At 36.4% G+C, this 27,962-nt stretch overlaps 2 protein-coding genes across 2 annotated transcripts; both read right to left on the reverse strand.

Moving 5' to 3' along the window:
• On the reverse strand, positions 1 to 8,718 carry LOC114295331 (formin-like protein 3). The gene is made up of 7 exons (XM_082879199.1): positions 8,256 to 8,718; positions 5,345 to 6,062; positions 4,805 to 5,261; positions 4,506 to 4,705; positions 3,046 to 3,281; positions 1,760 to 2,639; positions 1 to 462 (listed from the first exon to the last, which is right to left on the reverse strand). The coding sequence occupies exons 1-6, from the start codon at positions 8,391 to 8,393 to the stop codon at positions 1,785 to 1,787; spliced, it is 2,604 nt and encodes an 867-aa protein (XP_082735325.1). The 5' UTR covers positions 8,394 to 8,718; the 3' UTR covers positions 1 to 462; positions 1,760 to 1,784.
• A 1,716-nt stretch (positions 8,719 to 10,434) lies between these two features.
• On the reverse strand, positions 10,435 to 27,864 carry BAM5 (beta-amylase 5). Its single transcript, XM_082879200.1, has 8 exons — positions 27,461 to 27,864; positions 24,506 to 24,574; positions 24,011 to 24,409; positions 11,975 to 12,139; positions 11,599 to 11,862; positions 11,312 to 11,521; positions 10,971 to 11,210; positions 10,435 to 10,861 (listed from the first exon to the last, which is right to left on the reverse strand). Exons 1-8 carry the CDS (start codon positions 27,686 to 27,688, stop codon positions 10,655 to 10,657), a joined length of 1,782 nt encoding a protein of 593 aa, XP_082735326.1. The 5' UTR covers positions 27,689 to 27,864; the 3' UTR covers positions 10,435 to 10,654.
• Between the last annotated feature and the right edge of the window lie 98 nt (positions 27,865 to 27,962).

The following is a 27,962-nucleotide window of genomic DNA, read 5'->3' on the forward strand; positions in this document are numbered from 1 at the left end:
TTAAGCACAGTAAAAGGCATTACCATGAATTCTCCTCAACAATCAAATATCAATGACAGCATCAAGAAGATCAAGAAACTGAAAGCGAAAGAATGTCAACAATGAATTTTTTTTTTTGGCTTCCCTACCTCCAATTTCAAAAAACTATACAACATAGAAGGCGAAAGACATGAAAACAATCAATACAATTGTCATCCTTACCTTTGATGAGAGAAGTTGGATACAGAGTGCTGGTGAAGAGCGTGGCAGTAACTACAGTGACTCTTGTTTCAATTTGATGCTTTATATACAATGCTCTTTTTACTGAATGTAAAAGACATCCCTTTTCTCTTCCAGGAACAAATAATTTTCATTTACATTTATCATCTAGAGAAAATTCATGATAAGAACTCGAAGCTTCACGTATTGTTGCAGGGATAACACAATTCTGACCATCCACAGCCACCAAGACTTCAAAGCCACCTGAACCAGCATCAGATACAAGAGAGAAAATTGAGAATTTTCACAGAAAAATGTGTAGGATCAGAAATGTTCTAATCTGAATGTACTACTACTATGCAAAAAGCAAGTTTGCAGGAATGAATGATCTCAGGTAGTTGTTACAATGATTCCAATGTTGCATCTAAGGCTGTGCAAAATACCGCCTAATCCGCTAAAACCGCACCGATCCGCACCGTTCTATTCACTAACCGCAGATTAAACAATTTATAATCCACTTTCAAAATTTCTTTACTCCGCTATAGTTAATACATATTTATTTTTTTAACATCTACTAAAATATCTAAGTAAAAATGAGAGAGAGATTTAAGATGTGAAATTTATTACAAAAAATATTATATAAAATTAGTTTGTGTTATATATATGAAAAATATTATACAATTTAGTGTTACATATTATGCAAATGTTTGATAATTGGTCAAGAATATTTTCAATCTGCCAATCTGTCTCAAATTGCCTAAACTGCGATTTGCCAATCCATGAATCCACCAATCCGTCATTTGGTTTACAATTTTATTCTTAAACTGCCCGAACTGCACCGTGCATGCCCCTAGTTGTATCCTCTATCCTCTTGACATGTTCCTTTCTTTGTTTTTCTTTTTTTATTTTTATTTTTGATGAGTCTCCCTCTTTTTCTCCAAAAGGAGGGTGAAAATACAATGCATCTCAAAGAATGCATACTCTGCTAGCCTCCAAAATTTACTCATTTCAAATTTTAATTAAAATCTCTGACAGATCGTACCTCCTCCACACAAGAAATAAGATGAATACGTTAAGCAAAAAAGGACTCTGCCCTCTCCCTGTCTCCGTCCACCCAAGTTTGATTATTTTTCTTATTAACATATATAATATTTCTTGCGGTTATTAATATAGATCACATACCATTTTATCATATTGATGCCTACTCTACTTCACCAAATAAGGGATTTGGTCTCTCCAATTCTACTTTACTACATTATTATTACTATTATTATTTTTTATATTTTTATTTTTGGATAAGTCTCTCCAATCTTACTTTACGCAACTGTCTTTCCCTTCTGCAAGTATCACCACCTCAAAAACTCTTCATCTCCATCGGAGACCTTTTCCAAGAACAACCCAATTAATAAGTTACCACAAGGAGCAACCTTTCATTGTATATGCTAGAAACATACCCAATTGCTCACGAAACTAAGAAAATAGTATTCCTCATCACTTGAACCTAAAAAAGACAAAAACCAAAAAGGGAGAAATATGTTTATAGCCATAAAATCTTTTGTACCTTGATCGATGAAGAGTTACGGGGACTAGCTCTCGTCATCAGAACTTGAATTATCCATCCGAGGATCCCTGATGGCTGGAAATATTCGTTGGCGAACATCAGGCAAAGAAGGCTGACGAGATTCAAAAGAAGTTGATGCTGCTGATGAAGTCTCTTTCCTGGGAGTCCTTAAAGGCATTGTTGCGGAGTTTCTCACCTCCTTACATGCCTTGTCCAATATTATCAAGAAATCACGAACAATTACAAACAACCGCAAGCCCTCTTCCTTTCCTGCATTCCCTTGAAAATAATCTATTGTGCTCTTCACTAGAGCCATTATCCTCTTCTCTTCCTCTAGCATCCACGTGATCTCATCTTCTGCATGCTGTACAAAATTTGCAAGAGTAGTATAGAACCTGCTATCTTCCTCTGAACTCATCTCATTGTTTAGGAACTGTTTAGTTTTTGATAGTGAGCTTCCAAGTTTAGATACCGTTGCCGTAAGACTATCACCATCTATGACTGCTGCCTTTTTTACATTCTCTAAGTCATTGCTTAGCCCCGAAACTACTTGAAGGCCAAGGATTCGATAGTACTCTTCAGTTTCATGAGTAGAATCCTCAACAAGATCCTCTGTTTTTATGTTGGACATGCTCTGGCTCTGTCTTGCTGTACGTGCAGCTCTTATTCCTTCTGATCGAACGATCTCTTGAACAACGAAGTGTAGAAGTGTGGTCTTGCCATTCGTTCCTTTTACATCAGACAGTTTCAAAAGCGTGTCGAGTTTGAATGCCTGTGCACCTCCACGGAAGGTACCATCATTCATGCGGTTGCCAGTTTTGAGAACTGCTTCTAAGAGTTTCAGGAATAGTCTGCTGTTCTTGAGCTCTGTAGAAGCTACCTGCAATTTAAGATGAGACATAATTGCAATGACCAGAAAGATCTTGACCATTTAATTTTTTGAACTATATATATGGTCTACCAAAGGAGTAATGTATCTTCAGGGGAAAAAAATGTTTCATTTATTTTTAACCTGAATGTCACCTTAAAAAATCTAGGACATCGCATTGTTCGTAAATGTGATGTGACAATAGTAACAATGGCAACGTGAAGAAATATTGAGAGGTGTCAGATAAAAGGTTACGGTGTGTCTCCTTTTGACAAAACTCACGTAACATCTATGTTGACATCAGTAAACGTCAAAGACAACGCATTTTGGGTAGGCTATAATCCTTGGGGACATTGGCAATTGGAAGAACGGACACATAATTGAATGAGATGTTGCATGCAAAGAGCAAATGTTTCACCTTCAAAGTTTGAAAAGACTCTTTAATGGCAGAGAATTCCTCCTGAACAGAGCTCATGAACAATAGTGATTCCAGTCGTTTAAATGCAAATGGAATATTAACCATGACTTTTAGAAACCGTTCAGCAGGTCCTAGCTGAGAAAGATCACCACTGAATAGCCTAAGTTTCAGCTCTTCTTCTGATGTTGGTGCTATCTTTAACAAAGTTTGGACGAGCTCAGCAGGAAGCTCATTACCTGATCAATAAACACAAAAATAAAGATAAATAAGAGAAAACTTGAAAAGTTGAACAATTATGATGATGATGGGGTATAAAATAGAGAATGGTTGCATTCGGCAGCATAAATTCGTAGTAATTTGATGCACGTATTTCTTTGATTATATTTTAGTACAATTTAAACAATGTATTTCACCTTAATCTGTAGTTCATGTCAGTATATTGTATTGTCATGAAAAAAATCACAACTAGAAAGATAAGCATTTGGCCAACAAAAATGATTGTAGACTAGCAACTAGCAAATATCAAAATCATATTAAAAAACTTCAGTCCTTGGGAAACTCTTTCTTTCTTTTTCTTTTTCCCAGTCTTTATACCTCGTGCCAGATAACCAACAACTAGAAAAGAGAATACAGAGGGAGTGTTAGCCCAAACCAAGGACATCCCTTTTCTAAAATACCAAGAACTTGAGGTTGACAAAAGCGTAGAGAAACGTTCAACATAACAGAACTTCCACTGTTTCTAGCCCATTATTTATGCATTTGAATTGTCACTTGGAAACAAAATTAGCCATCATGCATGTTTGGGGAAAAAACAATGTAAAGAAAAATAAGGGTATCATGCAAAAAAGATTAATCTAAATAAAGATGAATCAGCAAGCAAGAAGGTAAAAAGAGAACTAAAACAACCTCTACTTAATTAAAAGAAACTTAAGTTGCTAAAGGTAAAAAAATTTTGTAAGCACATGCTGACTTTCTGAGTAAGTCCAACAGTAAATTAATAAGTAAAATTAATGTGTTTTTGTGTGCATGTAGATCTCATTAGTTATCAAAATATTTATTTGGACATGCCACTATTGTGGGAGAGCCCAAGGTGATGAATATTACTTCATTTACTGGTGTTACAACATATTGTAATACAAGCAACCTTAAAAATCATTCGTTACAAGGAAGGTTCTTTGTATAAATTTGACTGGGAGCTACATATTGATACACTGCAAAAAAGGAGTGAAAATAAATATTAAAAAAAAAAAAGAAAAAAGAATGGTGGCTTCTTATATACAAAGCCACTCATCAAATCAGAATGTTCTTCCATGTTCAAATGAAGTCCAAGAAAAAGACTTTCTGTGTGTTAATCACATAATGTCTCATTGCTACTGTCACATAATATTTGTGTGTGTGTGTGTGTGTGTGTGTGTGTGTGTGTGAGAGAGAGAGAGAGAGAGAGAGAGAGAGAGAATCACCTTCCCTAAGTGCATCACAGACTTCTTCTGTTGTCACATTTAATGCTTTTAGAAGAATTGCCAAATTTTGTGACTTCTTAGCATCAATAATCTTGATATATTGGGGTTGAGGATCGAAGGAAGATGAATTTTTCTTATGGTCCTTGCTCTTTTCAGCAGGAGTAATACCAAATAAAGATTCCATCATCTCCTCATTAACCCTATAAATTGAAAAACAAATTTCAGGTATTTCTTGAGACGCATTGAGACAACTTGCTATTCACAAAATCAAAGTAAACGAAGAAATTTTAAAGCCTTACTGGAATGACCCAGTTTTAAGCTCATGCCAAACCATTGACTGATCAGGGTTGGCAAGAACTTTGTCCCAGAAGAATGGCTTTAACTTGGTTTTCTGACTCTCAGATTCACCAGTTAGATCATCTCCTCCACCTGAAGAAGAATGCCCTCGATGATGTGGTCCGAGAGGTGAAGGTTTAGCCAGTGGAACTGGTGGAGGGCGAACAACTCTTGGAGGTGGCGGAGCTCTCGGAGCGGGAGGTTTAGGTGGTGGAGGAGGCCCAGGTGGTGGAGGAGCGGTCCTTCCTGGAGGAAGTGGTAATGTTGGATGGTTGGTTCCAGGTGCACCTCCAGTTGCTTCAGATGATTGAGCTTGGACCATCGAACAACCATGACCATCATTGGACAAATTGTTCAAGGATGAAGTCTTGAAATCTTTGTTACTTGAATTTCCTACACTACGAGACTTCTGTGACGAACCTGAAAAATAAAAATTACTCAAAACATTGAAATCATTAAACCAAAGTTTACAATGAACAGAACTTATCACATGTAATAAATACCAGACATATCGCTCAAACAACAGTTGAGAAGAGGTTTATCATCTCTTTGTTCATCTCGGGGGTCAACCCTTTTGCTCTTGCCCTTAAGACAGCAACAGAGGAGCAAAGAAACAAGGACAAGTATTGCCGCAGCAGTTGCAGCTATAGCAATAATTGTATACTTCTGGTTGTCATTTTTTTTCTTTGGAGTACGCTTTTTAACTTTACTTGGTGGAGGTTTTTTTACTTTACGTGGTGGAGGTTTTTTAACTTTAGGTGGTGGAGGTGAGACTTTCAAGTTTCGTCGGCGAAAAAGCACCGGATCGTTGGCATGGGGCTGTGGTATTGAAGACGGAGAGCTGACAGGTTCTGAAAGTGATGGTGTTGGAGCAGGACTTTCTGCTATATGATCATGCGACTTATTGGACCTTCTGGAAACATCAGACCAACCAAAAAGCAACTCTAAGCATTTGTCGAACCATGTCCCAGAGTTAGCCTCATTGCCAGATGTGTGAAATGGAAATTTTTTTGTTTCTAAGCAATCCAAAAGAGTTTGTTTTGCTTCGGGAGGCAAATCAGTAATTGCCTTTTGTAATTTTCTTTTTGTCAACAACACCGCATCGGAATTTATCTTGTTGTAACTATCAATTGTTGCATGCAAAAAATAGAAGTCAAAATCTTGAATAGATTCCGTACTGTCCTCCATTCCCTTCCTGCAATGAGTCCACAGCTGCTCTGCCTGCAAGCAAAATATTTCATCATCCTCAGTTAAGAGTTATTCAATTCAGAACCAACTCAAAAGTGTTCAATGCAACGAGTATAGTTATCCAAAAATGTATTGCTAACAAGTGCCCCTAGGACACAAGAAAAAGGCCAAAAAAAAAAAGAAAAAAAAAAGAGGAAGAATACGAGACACTATTCACAAATTTCATAACACTTTACTGATTTCCGAACAATTTCTTTACCTATTTCAAAAACATTTTCTAGCCGAATCCCGATGTTAACTAGGGCCCAGGGGCAGAAAAGGAGAAAATAAGCAAAGATAAATTTTAGATTTTTCCTTGATGAAAAACAGTCGCCAATTATCTTCTCCCCCATCCATAACAGAGCAATTGGTTGTTATGAAGTAAACTTCTCTCAAAAAAGAAGAGGCAACAGAATAGGGTAAGTGGGCCACTTCTATGTAAACAAACTGGAAGAAAAAACATGTAAACTACATGTGTCGTGTGTGTGTCAAACTATCAATTATAATTATGCTAGACCTCCTTCACAATATCTTTTTCTTTTTCTTTTTGACAAGTTGAACCTCTTTCACACATGAGATATGTTACATGTGCTTCTGTTCCCTTGAAACCTCTAGTGGAGGAAGATTACTAGCTTACATCAGACCGTTCCAAGAAGCTAAGAACACGCGACTCACACACAAACACACCATAAAAAAAACAAAAAAAAAAACACACACACACACACCTTTGAAGTTCCAACAACTACTCAGAAGCAAAAAATGTTGCCAAATGGTTACTTCTTCCTCAATAATAGCCGAGGAACTTGGACTCAAGCTCTTCTAGGTAGATGATAATAAATATGCTAAATTTAGTATGACTTTAGGCTAATTAATAAATAAAACTCGACCTTAGTACTCTTTAGTTTGGTTTTCACTTGGATTTTTTGTGCATATTTTTTAATATTAGAACAGTGATAATCACATTCAAACACATGCTCTCCTGTTTCAACGAGAACAAGGTTATTGTCATAAGTTGTAACACATGAAAAACTAGTGTATGGTATGTTTTTGAACACAGCCCTACCATTCAAACACAGGGTGTAATTTTTTATTTATTTATTTAATTTTAATTTTAATTTTTTTTTTTTTTTTTTTTTTTTTTTTTTTTTTTTTTTCTGGAGCATGAGCTTAATTCTAGTGAGCTCACCAATCAAACACAACTCCTTGTTTCTTTTCCGAGCAGAGTTACATTCCTTGTTGGACTAGATTTTCTGTTTTCATATAGGTCTAAACAGTTGTGTTATTACTTCTATATGGCTAGGGAGGAGCACATAGAAGATTGGACAGCAAAACTGCTCCACAATTGAGTAGGTAGTAGATTATTGGTATGGATCTTGTGTTTGTACTTGATTTTGTTTTCTAGTGGATTGCCTGATTTTTATTTTTATTTTCATTTTCAACCTTGTTTGGAAGGGTTTTTCCCACTATAAATCCTTTGTCTACCATGTGTGTGGTTGCTCGGATCTTTTTCTCACTGAGTAGTTGGTATTTCAATCAACATTCCTTGGAAAAAAAAAAATGGTTTATTTCTAAAAGGGTTAATTACACCAAAACCACCTTAACTATCAACGAATATCATTTTACCCCATTTATCTTTGAATCCGTAGATATTGACGCCTCAACTATAAAAATCTTACAAATACACCCCCTTTTGGAGGTGGTCTAGAGGGGTGAAAATGGTGTATTTTTGTGGTTACTGAGGTGAAAATGTACAGGTTCATTGATGAGGGGTAAAGTGATATTCGCTAAAATTCTGTCATTATATTCTATTTGTCTTTTATATTCCATATTTCTCCTCAAATCATTTCAAAAACCTCTTCCAATTATGAAAAAACTAAATTGAACATCTTGCAATCAAACTATTTCGTAAATTCAACCTATATCCATTTAAAACCCCCCGTAAGAATTTCAGCTAAAAATATGACTAGAAAAATTGACATTTCAGCTTAAACCAAGCAAAGGAATTGATGAACAACCATTCAAATTTGCTTCAACAAACATAACATTTAATGATATACATACACATATATAATGCATAGATGTAACCAAACAAAAAGGCAAAATTCATATATATATATATATATATACACATAATCAAACATATCTATGAAAGAAAATCCAAAAAAATAAAAATAAATAAATTGGTACCGTGTCTTGGTCTAGCTCTTGAGAATCCCAAGGGACTCCATTGCCGAAAAGGGTTCCTAGAATTTTCCGATTGCCTTCCGCAAAGTCGAAAACGAAAACGAAGAAAACAACCAAAGAACGGAGTGTTATCGCGTTCATTTCATTGGCTGCTTCCCAAATTCCATTCCCATAAAATTCTTCTCATTTCATCCCACATTTATACATAATATATATTTGATTGCTTTTGATTTCTCCAAATGCAAACGCAAATGCGGCATAAGAGACAGAAAGCTTTGCGGGCTCTATGACACAATGCAGAATTGCTATGAGCTCAAACAGAGCTATGATATGAATGTTTTTGTTCGTTCGTTGCAAAGGAAGGAATTGTACGGAATTATATTGAAATTTTCAAAACCCTTCGATTTGTTTTTTGATTGTGTATTTGGATCACTGTTTGTTTGGATGTCTCACGTTTTTCGGACCTGATGATGAACGGGGAAAAGGAGACCCTGAAGATTAAAATGTTTTTAACAATTACGCTCTGTTTGGGAGATTTGATGAGTGTTTTGAAGGGAAAAAATGAAAAGAAGTGTAAAATATGTTTGTATTTTACTTAATTATATATATATATATATATATATATATTTTAAATTTCGCTCTGAATCTCCAAACTAAATAAAGCTTTACGAAATTCCATTCTAAAAAAATTTCAACCGGTTAATTTGATTTTTATCTAAATGAATGGCATTTTTTTTTTCTATTTCTTTTTAAATTATTAATTTTATTTGTTTCAGTTCATCCATATAATTTAATTTGAAGCCTTTTTCGTGTGAAAGTCTAGCCTGAAAAAATAGTGAGGTAAATTATCCAAAAATAAAAAATAAAAATTAGCTCTATATTTTTTTATATAATTATATTAATTTTTTTAAAGATTGTAATTTACATAATAATTATGTTTTATTTGATTTGGTTGAAATGAGATAGAATTGAATTAAATGATTATTCCTTAAATTCTCTTATGAAATAAGCATTTTTTTTAAGATAATAAATGATGATTCTATATGTAATATATTTTTTATTATTTTTTTAGTCATCCAAACAAGGGAATGGACAATTTAATAGAATGATCATTTCATTCTATTATATTCTAATGAACCAAACATTACCTTAGGGAATCATTTTTGTCAATAATTCATTAGTAGTATAAATGAAAAACAAAATTATTTTATCATTTATTTATTATTAAAATATATGTTTATATTTGTTTATTTTAGTGTCTACACATTATTGACATTAGTTTCTGTCATTTTAATTATACTAAGGGGTTGTTTGGAATGACATAAATAAGTGCACTTTTTATCTTTTTATGAAAAAATGTGTAGAAAAGTAGTGAAGTGATGTGATGTTATTTTGTTGTAGTCAAACTTGACCTAAATAAGATATTAGTATAACTATATCAAATCTAAAGGAGGGGTGTGTAATTCACCCGACAAAGAATATTATAATTTGAAAAGGTTACATCATAATAACCAAACACTTTTCATCCTATTCACATTATTAATAAACAACTCACACTCTACTACCAAACATCCATCTTCTTCTCCACTCCTTCCTTCTCTATCTCTTCATTCCTTTATTCTCTATCTCTTCTCTCGTCCAAATTTTAAAATGACTTTTTTTATGTATTAAAAGTTTCAATAGTTACAGATTTAGACAACCTACATGAATTGAAACGAAAAACTCTAAGGACTAAATAAATAAAATTAATAATTGCAAAATGAAAAAATAGTATGCTATGGTATGCACTGTGCACTTTTTTAAAGTGTATACCATAAGTACCTTATCATAAAATATGTAATTTTACTATGAAATTTCGTAACATCAATTACAAAATGCGTAACATTACCACAAATTGTTGTAACAAAAAATTTGGTAACAAAGCCACAAAGTTTTGCAACATCAAGTACAAAATTTTGAACATTTTATTATGCTAATTTGTGACGAGATTACGCATTTTATGATTAATGTTACCAAATATTATGATAAAATTACACATTTTTGTGATTGGGTGCGGATATCCCTAGTTGGTAGGAAATGAAAGTAAAATTAACCTTTCTTTAAAACAAATAATAGCGTCTTCTCAATATTGTCTTGTTAATATTGTTTAATTTATTGTATGCCAATTAAATTCTTAAACTCATTCAATCAATACAATCAATCTTTTTATTTTCCATGTTTTGAGCAGATACTCCATTGAAATACATTGATTCATGCAGTCTGATTACTTGGCAACATTCTGTATTTGAAATTCCAATATAAAAGTCGCAGCATACACCATCACTGACAACCTTGAAGAAACTTGAATTACAAATAGGAAATACACAAGACAAGAACTTGCATTTGAGCCTCAATCCCAAATCTTACTTAAATATAGAGGTGATCTTAGCAATCAAATTATCCAACAAATCAGCAAGTGCACCACCAACACTCATGTCTGTTTCTTTGTCAAATGGGTATGGCTCCATTGGCTCAGTTGCTTCCAAAAGGTCCTCAATTGGAATTCTTGGTTTTGACCGCTCCAATGGACCTACATGATTGTTGTACTTTCTTGGATCTTCACAGAAATCCTAAGCAGAAAAAGAATGAAATTGAAGAAAATATATGAGTTTTTTTTTTATCACTTTCACAGTTCAGGCAATTAGTACATTTTTTGAGCTTTTATTGGCAGTCATGTACCTGATCAGCGTGCATTTTCTTCACGAAAGTCTTGAATATCTTAAAATTCTTCCAGTCCAATAGATCATCTGATAAACGAAGATATGTCACTGCATACATTCTCAAATTTGGATTGCCATCTCTGTTAACACCATTTGGCCTAGCGTTCAGAAGAATTTGATTATAAGCTGTGCGATCATATATTGGAAGTGCATTTTCACCCGCAACTTCAATGTTCTCTCTCCACCCTCCACTCAAGACCTGTACACTCAATTGTTTTATATGTGTCGTATATGTATATACATAAATTTTACATATCCTATTTTCACAATATATATATATATTTTCCTTTCTTGATTTACCTGCTGAACAAGTTCTTGAGGTCCACTTTTAGCATCAGCGCTTTGCTCAGAGTCCCTCATCTCAAGGCACGTGAAATTCAAAATCGCATAATGCCTAGAAATCATCCTTGCTATGGGTCGATAACCATCTCTATCGTTCAAGTTGTAGAATCCTGAAGTCAGCTCTGCAGCATGACTGTCGTCTTTATACCACCAATGGATTCCCGACACCTGTACTCGCAATGAAATGTTTATTGTTTGATGGGAAAAAAAAAATGGTAATTATTGATAAATGTTGTGACATTTACTTTAGCAGCTAACTTGACTTTACAGCCGAGGAAAGCTTTATTGGCTTCATCAAGGATTTGATCACCATGGCTCAGTAGCTTGTCAGAATACCAAGTCAAGAAGAACTTCCCTTCTTCAGTAATGTATGTCCCGTTTGGTTTAAAGAACTCTGTTGATTCAGGTGTGTCGTTATATTCTCCTGCATTGTGTGGCACGTTCCATTCAGGATGCCCAGCATTTGTTGCAGCCTCCTTGAATTTTGCTTTAAGATATTTGTCATAGCACTGCAATAATGCTTTAGTAAAATATTTTAAATTTCCGAGGTGTTAACTAGGAAGAAATTTAGTTTATTAAGCTAGTAGTGGATGGGCAGTTCATAAGATCATCAAATTTAACCTGAAATTCTCCAATGCCGGGAAAAACCCACCCTTGATTTTGTGGGTAAGAGGGGTATCTGAGTTCCCCTGCAGGTCCGAGCCCTACTTCAATGTCAATTATGAGTCCAGCTTCTAGGAAGTCTGACATGTTCTCTCTGAAGCTCTTCATGTAGTCACTGTAGATCTAAACACATCAAAGCAACAATCTTAACTTGACATGGCCATAAACCATCTTTGTTTATGTCAGTGTGTTGCCATCTTTAACTACTTGAGTACTCTAACCTAGCATATATTTGTATTACCTTTATTTAGATTGTAGTTTAGAATAGAGTAATTGTGAAATGGAAAAAGAAGAAAGTGATAATAAGAAATGGAAAGGACAGTATTGATTGAATACTTCTTACAAAGTGATATTGTTTTAGATGAATATGCTCATGAATCATGATACATAGGTTTGGTTGAAGCTGTCATGCCAAATGAACTCATTGAGATTCTATTAAAAACATAATGACATTTGAGTTTGTTTCAATCTTTGTTGTTCAACATACAAGTGTATTTGAGCCATCTTTTCATACTCCCCTACAAGGTGATAAAAGATATTGAAGGAATCTTAAGAGCCTTACAGACTGAAGAAAAAATTCAATGAAAAATTGCATGCATTCTAAAATGTGAAAGGGGATGGGTTATGAAAGCCAACATAAGAGCAAATATTTTCTAGTAAGGCACAAAGGGGTTTTTAGAAATGGCCAAAGGCAAAGAAATATAATTTCCAACACTGCCAACTCCTTTATCCCTTTGATAACCAAATTTGATGGAGTAATTTGGACTTTGTCCTCAACAGGGATTGACTCAATTAAATCAGCATGGGAAGAAACAAGGATAAAATATGGCACATCACAACATTGTTTGGTTCAGTGCTTTTATCATATGGTTGGTGTGTTGTAGCAGATTGGCTACCAAAGATTGGTTTAGAGAATGGAGAATGAAGGGGAATACTACCCACTAATGCTAGAAACACAGGAATGTTGCATAGAACCGAATATAGACACTAACATGCGCTTGTGGGCCCCACACTATGTTTTAGCAAGGGGCAGACTAGGGCTTGGCCCGGTGAACTTGGATCTTTACTACCATTTCTCTGCAACAAGATAGTCTGCAAAAATATTGTCTAATGGTTCAAATTTAAAATTAAAATTAAATAATGTCAACGTAATGCAATTTTTTTTAAAAAAAATTCCTACTCAAAACGACATTGCTTTCGTTATTGCAGGAAAAAAATAAAAAAATAAATATGGCAATTGATGTATTATTAATTGATGTATGTTATGTTTACAATGAGTCCTATATATAGAAGATTAGAGGAGGTAGGTATGTAGTAGGTGGAGCAGTAGGTGGAGTAGGTGAAGTGGGTGGAGTAGGTGTAGTGGTAGGTTTTGGTAGGTTTTAACAGCCCCCGCAAACTCAAGGGGGATAGGAACTAACCAACTTGAGTTTGGAGAGAGTAACAAAACAAAAATAGACTAATACATAAATAAAAGAGGATAGGAGACGCTGTATGGTCGTATCAGACCGGTGGTGAAGACACTGGATGGTTGTGTCATAACGTTGTAGAGGACACTGGATGGTTGTGTCATAACGATGTAGAGGACACTGGATGGGTGTGTCATAACGTTGTAGAGGATACTGGATGGTTGTGTCATAACGTTGTAGAGGACACTGGATGGTTGTGGCAGACCGTTGTAGCAGATAAAGTCTGGATAGTTGACGAGGTCACACCGGACTGATGGAGAAGCTAACCGGAATCAAATGTCGGGACAGTTTATGGGGTCATGTCGGACCGTTGGAAAATACATTGTATGATGGTGTATATAGGCTGCCCAAATATATATATACATGGATATAGATATCGAGCCCTCAAAAGTCGCGCCCTCAAAAGGCGCGCCCACTTCATCAAAAGTTGTGCCCGACAGAAAGCGTCGAGCCATCAAAAGGTGAGTCGGAGACGCGGCGAGGCACGTGAGCGACAGAGCGGCGTGTCGGCCGCGTCGTCAGTGTCGATATAAACCAATGCGGAGGCTGTGGAAACCAAACCAAGCTGAAACCTCTGAACATTGTCATTCTGAAACACTCTGTAAATACTCTGGATCCAACCCTTCTCTGAAAAACTCTGCGTTTTCGGAGAGAGAAACTTTGTAACACCCTGTAGCCCAGAAAAATGGTCTCGTCTTCCCGTGGTCTGCTCACTCTCTTTCCAGACCTCAACGAGTCAACAAGAGAGATAACTGGTGCGATGGCCCGTGAACCTCAACCAAACACCTCTGGTTTTGCGCCGTTGAACTTTCCGATGCGGTCGGTGGAGCAAAAAATGGCAGTGCAAACGGATATTGAGGCCAATCAGTATACATTGAAGTCATGTGTGGAGACCATGACGGCGGTCACAAACTTGTCGCATCGGCTTCAGAGTAGGACAAATGAGGTGCAGCAGTTAAGCGCCCAGCTGGCTCTGCTCCAGTGCATGTATAAGGATACGCGAGCAGAGATAAGTGTGCTAAAGGCGGAAAACAAGGAGCTGAAGCGGAAGGCCACCGTGATGTTCCGATTTGGAGGGCCGCCATATGCTGCAGTGGAGGAGCAGGAGGGAGTGAACGTGCTCGGCGGCGCGGGAAACACGGAGGCAGCACCATCCAGGGCCGCTCAGGACGGAGGCAAGAAGAAGAGACCGGCGGCAGAGTAGAGAAGAAAAATCCCACTGTTTCGATTTGTGTTGGTTTTTTGTTTTTGTTTTTTTTTTTTTTTTTTGTGTGGTGTAAAATGGTGATCGGGGTGAGCCCCTGATATGAATAAAACAAGTGTGTTTTGCAAACTCGAATGGGAGGTGTGGTAAGGCAGAAAAATCAACTGGAAGGAATGTTTTTTTTTTTTTTTTTTTTTTTTGCATTGTTATAATAAGAAAAAGAATAGGATCCAAGGCATGGACAGCATCATTATGGCAAGTGGAGTTGGTTGAAATATTAAAAAAAAAAATGGGTGGAAATATTAAAAAAGATGGGACCACGGGAAGAGAGATGCCCAAGTGGGTTGAAATATTAAAAAAAAAATGGTGGGTTGGAAAGTAGAAATAGGAGAGAGAGAATGAGTGGGGGGATTGGGAGAGTGGGGATGCTTTCAACATAATCAATTATCAGCCCATTGAATAAAAATAAAAAGAAAGACGTTGATGGTGGAGACAAGTTTGGTGGGATTTGTGGGAAAGAAGAATAATTTATAATCAATTATCAGCCCATTGAATAAAAATAAAAAGAAAGATGTTGATGGTGGAGACAAGTTTGGTGGGATTTGTGGGAAAGAAGAATAATTTATTGAGGAGAACCCATATCCATGTAAACCAAAGGTGGGAATTTAAATGATAGTGCATCATTGCATACTGAAAAGAAGGTGGCACCGAGACCAGCTGATAAAACACCCACTCAATCTGAAATATCTCTGAAAACGAAGAAGTGAGATAGGCGTGCATAAAGACAATTTGAAAGAGGAGCATGCTGCAGATCTGTAGTCTTTCCAGAAACTACTGCTGCGAATCCCCCAGAATCTTTAAAAGCGAGAAGTAGAGACTCCTTAGCAGAGAGTCTCTCCATTTCCTTGGCGTAAGTAGCAGAAGAAGAATGCGAAGAAGCGCGAGAACGGAGTCCGAAAAAGGCCGGGACTAAGCCTTGGATTGAAGAAGCCATTTGGAAGAGATTCGAAACCCTAATTTGGTGACAAGTATGAAGACGAGTGTAGGTATGTGTAGAAAATTCTAGCGGACTAGGTTGAGGTCCGGCGGACGGCTAAGGTGAGGTTGCCGCCCGCCGGTGAAGCGAAAAATACTAGGTTCTAAACCTGCTCTGATACCATGTTAAAATTGATGTATTATTAATTGATGTATGTTATGTTTACAATGAGTCCTATATATAGAAGATTAGAGGAGGTAGGTATGTAGTAGGTGAAGTAGTAGGTGGAGTAGGTGAAGTGGGTGGAGTAGGTGTAGTGGTAGGTTTTAACAGAGGATGGTGGATGATGTGGTCTTTTTATGCCTTGCTCGAGTCATATCACTACGCGACAGTTTTCTCTTGCCGTATTACTCCTCAACCAATTGTAAAAAAAAAACTACTCTAACCATTTCTGTAAATCAGAGATCACAAAACTTGCAGCGGAATAAAATGTTTAGATCATACTTGATTCGATCTAAAACCTCATGGATAAATCACGTGCTTCCATAATCTAATCAATCAATCCCAGCAGTGGGGTGATATTACAATGGTGAATATCACCCACACAAACCACAGTGCAAATGACTTGATCGTTGTTTCTTGGGAGAGAGTAAGTTTATGGGTTGAAACAAAACTTACGTTGTTTCTCTCTTGGTTACCCATAACCATATATCAGATATATATTATATTATTATTATTTATCCATATCAGTTAAAACTGATAATATCTATATCCTGAGTGGTTATCCTAAATAGGTTTGAATTTAATTCAAAACCTATTTGGATAAGATCCAAATTATGTTCAAATGGTCATGCCACATGGGCGCCCATTACTAACATCTCCCACTCGCACATGAGTTGGCATGACACTGCCACATCTCTGTCTCAATCTCCCAAAAATAAACAATCTCATACTAGCCACTGCACCGTGCGACTGCTGAGAACACCTGCATGTGGGAGCTCTATACTAGAAACTCAAAATGAGCCAGCATAGAGACATCAACCCAAAAAGAACAGAAATAGTGTCTCATATACCCCAGACCCATCTAATTACACCGGTCCAAAAAACATCTCTAATCTCTCAAAAAAGAGCATGTTTGACCCTCTCAATTCTTGCAATATATTCACACTCAATTCGCCTCTCATACAGAGCGATGTGAGTTGCCGGCAGTGAATATACAACAGTGGTGTAATACTAGATGATCTTCCCTTTGCACTCATGCCATTTAGTTTAGGATTGACCGCTTTCCCAGTGATGTCCCTTAAGGCCGAATCATGCATGACCGCAGGCAACATACCAAAGTAGCAGAACATCAACCCCTTACCTTATGACTAGTCAAAAGTCACAAAAGGGTACATAAATGAAAGTCATATCAATAATGACACGTAAGACTCACACGGTGAGGAAGCAGGGATCCATTCTCTCACCTCATTACTCGGTCGCCAAGCACATATAGTATGAATACATGTTACGGTGGAGTAACTCTTCCATAAAGAGTGATGTCATACTCGATACACCGTACAGATATTAGTCTAGTCGCTTTCTAGCGCCTAACCCGAATTCTCTATTTGCTCGCCTTCTAGGCGCCAAATGAGATCTCATATCTGGCTAATCATAACAGGCACAACATGGAAAGTGGGTACTAACATCCATGTTTGGTCCTTAACACGACCTCATCTTGGTTATAACCAAGGCGACATACATAGTGGATGATTTAAGCCTCTCTTAGCTCCAAATAAAATAAACCACCAGTCTCATCCTTGCTCGCTCCCAAGCGTCAAGGGCGATTGCTCGTGTGAGTGAGCCAATCTTGCCTGCTGACATCATCATTTGCTAATCATTATGACACAAACCGTAATAGTGTCAACATCCCATCATCTCAAAATAAGTGATCGATTTTAAAAAAAAATTGACCACAACTTGCGCAATTATAGATTCCAAACATAAGCCTTATCAGCACCTCTTGCGATAAGTATATACAACGGAATCCACCATGTGCGCCTCACATGAAATGATTTAAGATCACTACCTCTTACGCAATAACCTCTCTAAAGATATTTTTGGTGACCAATTTGCGTTCATTCTAAATGCGCCCAACTAGCGCAGATGCGCCCAACCAGCGCATTGAATTTTACAATGAGCAAATTAATATGCTTCTAAAAAAGCATTTTATCCACAGTCTAATGAGCAAGGTCAATGTCTAAACAACTCAATTAACCATTTATCAAAGATAACACTTATCATGCCGAATACGCCCACATAGCGTACTTTAGGCTCCCACAACAAAGAAAAGATCAAGGAATATAGGTCATCTGTTTCTCCCAAAGACAATCTGAGGATTCACTCAATAGCTAAGGCTCTGGCTTTTACCGATAGGTAAGTCAATGGATTTGCAATTTTGCATCTAGAATCATTCTAAGATATTCTCTATGTAAGTCATCGAAGACAGACCGAGAATTTTCCTAAAACAATCCCTAAGGATCGTACATCCGAGCATATAAATTACATCACCCATGTCCATCATATCTAAAATAGAGGACTGCCCACCCTAGGTGGCGACAACCTTATAAATTCCTGGCTCATAATGACTAAGTAAGGAAAAACTTCTTTTGGACCATTGATCATGCCTCAGTGGTCTTCATTGATCATCGTTGGCCTATCATGGCTTGACCAAATCTAAGAACCACTGTTTGGATAACTGCTTTAGGTTGTAAAAGATTTATTGGAACCAGCAACCTTTTTGCGCTCCTAACTTTTCACTATAAAAGCAGAAGGTAAATCCCTACGGATCTACTTATCCAATTCTCTAATGAGAAATCAGGTCACAATGTCCACAAATCAATGTTCCGAACTTATGTCAATTATAGCCTAAGTCAAAATAACCTCACTCCCCAGGAGGAAGTCTTCTCATGGTCTACACTTTCCTCAATGGTGCGACCATTCGGTATCTAGCGAGCCTTATGCCTCAACAATGACTATCCAAATTACGCATAACTTTGTAACAGTTTTGCGTCATAATGGAAAGTCAACCAAATTATAAAAATGGTTAATCCTCAAAGACTTTGTCTTAAACTGCGCAACATTGATCCACTTTCTAAAAACAGGGGACTAGAGCCTTTGGCATTATCCTAGGCTCTTTATCATCTTGCGGAGCAATCATAAATGTTTCCCTCTCAATCACCCAGTGATGACGTGGAAAATTTTCACATTTGCTACCACGCAACTAAGAATGTAGAGTATTCTGCTCTAATGGAGTAATCCATTAGTAGACACATCGCTCCCACTGTCCCTAGGATATTAGAAATTTCTTTTCATTCTCAACTAGGCTACATAGAGCGCTATGCTTGGAATTCTCCATCTTATAGAGTTCCAAAAAACTCTATTCACGTCACCTTTACTAATAAAACTTTATGTGACTTAGTTACACTACCACAAAGCTGCTTACCTATATGTACATGACCCGGAGGATTTGCATGACCGCATACAATAATGCGCTATACGACCCTTTGTGTTTACAAGACAGCATACAATAATGCGCTATAGAACCCCAGGTCTTAACTTCACAATCTTATGAGAAGTAACATAAAGATAAGCTGCTTAACGGTTACAGATCGCCCATAGATGGCTCTCCACTAACCTATTACTCAAAATTGGAGTGTAAAATCTGATATGGAGGGCTCTTAGTTAGGGATATAGGCAACAAACTAGTGCAATTTTCAATTGGGAAATATTTTGCGCCATTATCCACCTAACATTAACAATATTTAATTCCTTATCTCTACTACACAATTGTGTTGTTGAGTACTAGGAATAATCAATTTTCTAAGCATCCATCTCTCTTCACAGAGTTTTCTAAAAAAAATAACTCAAATAGATACTCGCCACCTTGGTCAAAACTAAAAACATGAAAGCTGTTATCTAATTAATCTCGACCTCATATGTGCAATGTCAAAAATCGTCTCAAAACTTTTGACTTATGGGAGATCAAATAGTCTTGACTCAGATGCGTATCGTGATCTATAAATATGTCGAGATTGAGACTTAGCTATCATACCCTTACACATATCTAGTCACAAATATCATAGTGGACTAAATGCGCCAAAACAAATGACCTTCTACGGCTTTCCTACTCACTTGTGCGCACCCATTGCGAACAAAGTTACACATTCACATGAGAGCAGGATGTCATAAGCGAGTGGGCCCGAGAAGGCCTACTCAAACCATCGTGTCATCATCTCATTAATGTGATTAAGTATAATAAGCCACTGGTTCATGACCAATGTCATAAACTAATTCCAATCATCTTAATGTGTGAGTTCTCAAAGATAAGTTTAAAAGGTTTAGGCCCAACTAGGTAATGACTCAGGACTAATTCATTTTCATTAGATCATAAAAAGATGTCATGGAGATATCAACTGCGCCTAAGTCGCAAATTTAACTAGTAAGTGCTAATCCCCTGCACCTTCAAGTCAATTTTATTCTCCATACACTTTAATACATCTAGTTGAAAGATGACGATACTCCTCTTGCCATATCTATTTCTCGCTTCATAGTTACTTGCAATTAATTCTACTATCCACAAGAAGGAGAGAATAAGCTATCAACTATGACAGCTCCTGAAGTAACTTAAGCGCGAATTAGGCTAAATAGTCTAATTCAACACAATGCTCTTGCTCTCACGAGCCATGCGTCAAATTCTTAGAGTCATAACAACCTTGTCAGCCTTGACCTTTTCATTACTATGCTGCAACGTTTGCGCTTAGTGGTAAATGTTATTCAAAACGTTAGCCTAGTAAAGGAATCACACAAAGAAGCACCTCATCCATGTCTCACACTTAAGTGTGGAAACAAAGTGTCCAGACTTAGACAAGTTAGCAATGCTAATAGATTTTGCAGCCACTTGGCGCTAATCTTTTCACTTAGTGTTAATAGATTTTGCTGCTACTAAGCGCTAATCTTTTAATCTTCAAGTGATACTTCAACGCACACTGAGAGGGTAATTTTTGGGAAAAATTGGGCCGAGCTTCGAGTTGGGTTTTGAGGCCCAAAACGCAGAGGACTAGGTAAAAAGACCGTACTGAATACTCCGGCCTAGAGGGCAAGGTTACTCCGGCCTTGGGGAGACAGAGTTACTTCGGCCCAAGGAGGTGAGTTTATTCCGGCTCAAGAAGAGATAGTTGCTTCGGCCCAAGGAAGAGTAAGGATACTCCGGTCCAGAGACAACTCGGAGTAGGGCCGGTCTTAGAGTTAGTCCGGTCGCAGTATGTTCTGGGAAGACCGGTTTCGGAATTAGTCCGGTCGTGACACACTCTGGTTAAGGCGATCAGAACTTGTTACTTGGAAGTTTGATCTAAGCACACCAAGGTTGAACAAGGGCAGCCGAAGTAATGAGTTGAAGGAGAAGACCGAGCTAAGGATAGTTCGGCCTTCTCTGTGGCTCAGCATAGCCAGTGTTATTTCGGTCGTGTGGTAATTCGGCTATGGAGAAAACCATCCCACTTGGTTTAAGCAGTGGAGGAGGGTGTAAAAGGATAAGCATTATCCTTAGGAGAATGAATCCTAGGAGGACTCTGCATGGAGAAACACAAGTCCTACCAGGATTGTGCCACGGGAAACTTATAAAAGCTCACAAGCATCACCTTGGAGGAGGTAATTGAACACAATTCTTTCTGAGAACATAAACTTTGTCTATTTGTCAAGCTTACTGACTTAGGCATCGGAGAGGTTTCCGGCACACACCCGCCGGCTAGCTCACGTTTGTGTTTTCAGGTGATAAAGCGACGTCGTACGGAGGAGCGTAGACTTGGTCAACAGGATTATACGAGGAGAATTATTTTCCTCCCCGTACACACACTATTATAGTGCATGAAATTTTGCTCCATCCAACTCCCAATAATTGGGTAGAGAGCAAAACACTGCTCATACTGGCTACTCGTCTTACACTTAATGACTAATTTATTTAAGCTCGCATTTTTAGGATGACGTGACTCTTGAATGTTACTTCATCCAATGATGTAACATTATTTATAAATCAAATTACAAAGTCAATCCGCGCAGCTCATTAGTCAAGATCATATACTGATCTATTGAGGGCTTACTAATTTCATAACTCCAAAACTCGCCAACCAAAACTATGTAGCGTGCCGCTAACTATAGCGCACACATTAGTTTTTATTGTGCCGAACAAGGCAACAAAACCACGACGACTTTGAGTCATGTTTCCTTACTTTGGCTCAATTAAGGTTTGACCTAAAGTCTCCAAGACTTTTGCTCATCTAAAGAATGGGATTAGTTTGTTCACTTTTGAACATCTCTACTAAGTCTAGGTCAACCAAATTAACTTCCATAAGCTAAATCAATTTAGAGAGAAATTCGCATTGGGATTAATTTGATTAGCATAATATAATTTTGCCGCAAAAATCTAAATTAAATAGTGACAATATTACACAAGTCGCAAGATCGAAAATCCGCTATGCTCGTAATCATCTCTTGCGCCACAGGTGACAATTATCCAAAATTTAGTTTAATTTATGCGCAAAATATTGGTTTTCGGGAGTTAATCTACAAAGATTTCTCTCAACCGAATAACCTCCCACTGACTATGGCATATACAAAGCATGATAAATTCCATACAATAGCATCTTAATGTAAATTTACAAATAACTCATGCTATATCATTTAATAATGGAATTCTAATAAATAAATAAATAAATAATCATGCTCCTCTAATTACAACATATTACAAACCTAAAAAAAATGATGTATTCAATATTCAGATTATGCCATAATTAAAGTACATCATCCTGAAATATTCTGGAATTTTTCTGAAATATTCTGGAATTTTAAATAACTAATAAACACACATAAAATTAGAAATAAAAAATTCAGAAACTGATAAACTGAGACAATATTACCAGTAGATAGTAAAACATTTCAGAAGTCCACAATAAAAATTTCAACCCCAGAAAAATAATCATGCAACACCAGATGCATTTTAAAGCAAAAAAAAACATTATTAACACAGGAAAAATATTACATATTTTCGTAAAATTTTCAAAATTTTACAGAATGTAGAAAAATTAATTCTGAGTCTAAGGGTACCAACCATGCTTAAAACAAAGCTATAACGAATAAATTATGGCCAATTAACGCAATTCAGAATTAAAAAACAAACAAACAGAGCCTTAGAGCCAAGCCAGGCGGGAAAAACGGCTAAGCTCGGCTCGGCTCCGCTCAGCGCAACTCGGCGCGAGTCGGCTCAAGGAGCGGCTCGGCGCGCGGCTCAGCCGCGGCTCGGCGTTCGGCTCCAGCCCTCAGCTCGGCGCTCGGCTCCAGCACGCGGCGCGCGTGCGTGGACAGCGCCGCCGACGCGCGCGTGATGGCGCGTGCAGGCGCGTCAGCAGGGCATCCGGCGCGTGGCTGCGCATGGTGGCGCGTGGCACCGCTGGGAGGCGTCATACAGCGCGTGTATCACACGCGCCGCCTTCCCGGGTGTTTTCTGGTCCGATTTTTATACTGCCGGACTCCTTTTTCAAAATAAAACCGTTTATGGTCTTAAAAAAGACATTAATGAACATAAAAAAATATTTATGCTCTTAATCTAATCAAAGTAGATTTTTTTTTTTTTTTTTTTACAAACATTCATGTATATATTGTAACCATACACATGTAAAAATAAACACATGATTAAAGGAAACACGAAAATATCCATCAAAGGCTCTGATACCAATGTAAATCAGAGATCACAAAACTTGCAGCGGAATAAAATGTTTAGATCATACCTGATTCGATCTAAAACCTCATGGATAAATCACGTGCTTCTAGAATCTAATCAATCAATCCCAGCAGTGGGGTGATATTACAATGGTGAATATCACCCACACAAACCACAGTGCAAATGACTTGATCGTTGTTTCTTGGGAGAGAGTAAGTTTATGGGTTGAAACAAAACCTACGTTGTTTCTCTCTTGGTTACCCATAACCATATATCAGATATATATTATATTATTATTATTTATCCATATCAGTTAAAACTGATAATATCTATATCTTGAGTGGTTATCCTAAATAGGTTTGAATTTAATTCAAAACCTATTTGGATAAGATCCAAATTATGTTCAAATGGTCATGCCACATGGGCGCCCATTACTAACAATTTCAAATGAAATGTTGCAAAGAGATGAGATAAGGAGAGCACCATTGTCTTTAGAAAATGCAATCCAATTGGCAATACAAAGTTGCAACAATAGAAATTCAAATAATGCAGTGTACAAGCTTTCGTTACCAGTAGAAAAATGAAATGTTACCTCAACAGCAGTTCGGCCTGCAAAGAAAGGCAAATTGTCCACACCCATGGTGAGGTACTCCTTGTTCCTGTCACCACTTCGATTAGTGTAAAAAATATCTGGGTCAGATTCTCCGATCTCAAGTACCCACGAAGGAATTGGAATGTTCACAGCATCTCCTACATTGCCACCACATTGGTGAAATGACATTATAGCTTGTAGTCTATGTCCACACTCTTGAACAAGTTGGAACAAGCTTCTATAGGCAGTCCAATCATACTGTTTTGGACCCTTGGATTCCACAATTCCCCACCACACATCCACCATGACCCCATCAACCCCTGCTGCTCTCAGCTCCTTGAGCTTCTTCTTCAGCCCATCTTTGTTTTCCAAAACATTGTCAACTGTAATAACTTCCAACTGCCATAAAGAAAAAAGAAGAGAAAAGATGTATCAGATGAGATCAGTGTATAGAGTTAGTTACTATGATTGAAATTATTGATTTATGGAACTTACAGGGAGCATGACATAGAGTGGCACATAATTTGCTAGCATCTTTTCATGATGCGTGAGGAGAGTTGGAGCCTGCATTTTTTTAGCTTTGCCTTTGTCAGAGAATACAAATGGATGATGAAGAAATGGAGATATGCTATGGTTTGGTACTTTACTATTGTGGTCTTACATTCTTTTATAAATGGTTCCAACGTTATCTATAGAGGAAAATGATGTGTGCCCAGTGAGTCTATTATTTGTTAAAGTGTATGGATAATCCATGGATAATGTGTCTGCAACGGGCGGGTTTGAGATTTAGGGGCTTAAGGCGAATTTTAAAAATGGGACTCCTCTTGCATTGAAAAAAAAAAAAATTCATGAATAAAATAATAAGTTATAACTTTTTTATTTGTTCGTAGTCACAAAAAAATTTATTTGCGGATATAATCATTAAAATTATAAACAAAACAATTTAATGAAACAAAATTACGGCAAAAAAATTAGGAAAAAATTATTCAATTAAAACTGATAAAGATCTAGGTAAAAAAATTGGGACAAAATTATTTATTCCACTAAAATATAATAGATAAAGAAGGTAAAAAAAAAAAAAATTAGGGCTCATATATTATATGTATTGTTTTTCTTGGGCCCAAACACTTTTTTTTTTTAATATATATTTTCATTTTAATAAATATGGGTCAAACTACACATATAAATAAATATGGGCTAAATAGACCCAATAAAATATTTTGAGGCCCTTTAAATTAATATTAAAAATATATATATATTGGGATTATAACATTTTACTAAATTTGGAGACTCTATTTTTTGGTCAAAATTTTGGGGCCTTAGGCCAGGGCCGGCCCTGGTCTGAAACAGTGTCTCACTACCCATGCTGACGATGTGTCATCAAGTGGTTCACGGGCAAAAAATCCAACATTATACAGAATGATGTGTCTTGTTATGATAGTTTCATTTAAAAATGTTAAACTCATCATTATGAACAAAATTTATTAGTTTGTCACTTCCACATAATTCTCAAAATAAATTATGTATAAAAATTTTAGTGCTGTATATTGTTTTCAGATTTTGAAAGGTCCCCAAACTTTAATTTTTTTGTCCAAAGTCCCAAAAAAAATGTACAGAGATTCAAATTTCATTGTCAAAGGAGTTCATGTAAATCCTAAAACACATTTCTATCTAAAGACTTACAATAAATCTCTTTGTCGAAAGCCCATAAAATAAATCTTCTTGATTAAAGGCTTCAATTGTAAATGTTAAATTATGCGTCACTTTTAAAATTCATACAATTTCAATGATATTTTCTTTTGAAGTGAAAGGTTTATATATGAATTTTTATTTGTATGGCATTTTTTTTTTTTTTTTTTTTTTGTTTCTTATGAACCAAATGCTCATGTTTTGCATGAAGTGATGTGTCATTTACTGGGAGATGATCGTAAAAAACAAAAACAAAAACAAAAGCAGAAAGACTATTGGTCCCCCCCCCCCCCCCCAAAAAAAGAAAAAAGAAAAAAAAGATAGAAAGAAAAGTCCAAAGGTGTCCAAAATATCAAATTAATGGTGTTTATTTAAAGTTGTAGACTCATATATGAATAAATCTTGACCTTTGATGAAAATTTTTGAATTATTTTCTGATTGTTTTTCTCACTTAGGCCTTGTTTGGCAAGTGACTTTTTTTAGTCAAAAAATTAAAAAGTTACTAAAAAAATCAAAAAATCAAAAATTCATACCAAAAAGTTAAAGATTCTCTTTTCTCTCTATTTTTCGCACATCTTTTCGTAAAAAATCAAAAAGCTATCCCAAATATATTAATTTTTTTTACATCACATTTTAACCAAAAAATTAAAAAGTTACTAAAAAAATCTATTCCCAAACAAGACCTTAGTAGACCCACTAAAACAAAAGAGAGTTGGATGCCCGGAATTTCGGTCAATGTGATCATTTTGGATTAAATTTTTTGAATGATTTTCTGATTGTTTTTTCTCACTTATACCCACTGAAACAAAAGAGAGCTGGATGCCGCGAATTTCGGTCGATGTGATCATTTTTCAGTCAATGTGATCATTTTGGCCCCATTGACTCGAGGGTGATTCTACCTACCTACATTCAAAATATTTTCCCACTAATCTACCTCACATATATGAAAATTGTGCCCTGTTTCCAACTTTCTATCCTTTTACAATGAAATAAAGGATTTACATCACAAGACCAAATTATGGTTACATTAAATACCTCCTTTCTCATAGGGAAGCTGTGAAGAGAAGTTTGAGGGAGTGTATTAAAAAGAATTTGACTTCTCTATGTTAGACTCAAATATCCTCAAAAACTATGAGAGGGGTTCACTAGACATACACTCATTTCCTAATTTTTGGATGGGATAATCCAATCAACTAAAGAGAAGTCCAATCCTATTAAGAAATGTCATTAGCTCCTTGACCTTGACTAGGAGCGTAAGTTCTAAAGTAATGATATACAAATAGCATATTCATACAAAATATTTGTCTAAAATGATGAGGTTCAATGTAAACCTTTTACTTATCAATAAAGATGATTTTTATTTACAAAAATGACATTATCACATCACTCTTGTGATAATTTGTGTGTAAATTTTCTCTACGGTTATTATTAATCATTTTAAAAGGGTAATGGCACACAAATAGAATTTTTGTACAAAAAATTTATACAAAATAATGTTTTTGTATGGTTTTTTATTTTTTAAGGTAAAACATCTATCGTTGTTACTCAAAATTACAAAAATGTCACTATCAGTAAAAATTATGTTTGTAAATATATTTTTTCTTCTAAATGACAATAATGACCACGAGGCCATGAAAAAGGGTAAGAAAATCTCAACACATGCAATGCAAGGCTATATTCTCACCAAGCAATATTGGTAAGAGTTTATGAAACAAATAAATAAACAAGGCCCACCATAAGATTTAAAGATGGCTTGTTTACCTCTTTCCCTGTGGTGGAAACCTCAGATGCTACAGCTTGAGGACTTCTCACCACACTGCCAATGTTCAATCTCTTCACATAATTTCTTCCTGGCTCTTTCACTTGCCTTCTTCCTCTTTGTACACTTTGAATTTCATAAACTGGTGCCATTTCCGGAGCCATTTCTTGCTCACAAACTCTAATTCTCTTTCCCGAACCGCCTAGTTTTGAACCGATTGTGCTTGTCATGGTGACAGATGAGGCTTCTTCCCTTCTCAATTGTTTGGAGATTTGTTATCATGTCTTTGAACTAAGAAAATGCTCTGTATGTGAACCAAAAGTGGAAGAGAGGACAGAACAAATATCTAGTCTAAGCATATGCTGAATGTGGAAAAGAAGCAAAATAATCTGATTTGTTTTTTATTGATTTTTAAGCATTTCTTGTGGGCTATATGAGTCTGTAAAAATTATGTGTGGTTGGCAAGTTTTTTCGTAGAGTTCTGCAATTTCGTGGTGGTTTGAA

Source organism: Camellia sinensis, chromosome 7 (assembly GCF_055761805.1).
Source record: "Camellia sinensis isolate YWXY chromosome 7, ASM5576180v1, whole genome shotgun sequence".
Classification (NCBI taxonomy): domain Eukaryota; kingdom Viridiplantae; phylum Streptophyta; class Magnoliopsida; order Ericales; family Theaceae; genus Camellia; species Camellia sinensis.

Coding starts and splice junctions, on each gene's coding strand:
- BAM5 (XM_082879200.1), bottom strand. CDS start 27,688: ATGACAAGCACAATCGGTTCAAAACTAGGCGGTTCGGGAAAGAGAATT. Junction 24,575..27,460: donor TTTCCACCACAGGGAAAGAG/GTAAACAAGCCA, acceptor AAAAAAATGCAG/GCTCCAACTCTCCTCACGCA. Junction 11,522..11,598: donor AAGTCAAGTTAGCTGCTAAA/GTAAATGTCACA, acceptor TTGCGAGTACAG/GTGTCGGGAATCCATTGGTG.
- LOC114295331 (XM_082879199.1), bottom strand. CDS start 8,393: ATGAACGCGATAACACTCCGTTCTTTGGTTGTTTTCTTCGTTTTCGTT. Junction 5,262..5,344: donor TTGTTTGAGCGATATGTCTG/GTATTTATTACA, acceptor TTTATTTTTCAG/GTTCGTCACAGAAGTCTCGT. Junction 2,640..3,045: donor AGTCTTTTCAAACTTTGAAG/GTGAAACATTTG, acceptor CTTAAATTGCAG/GTAGCTTCTACAGAGCTCAA.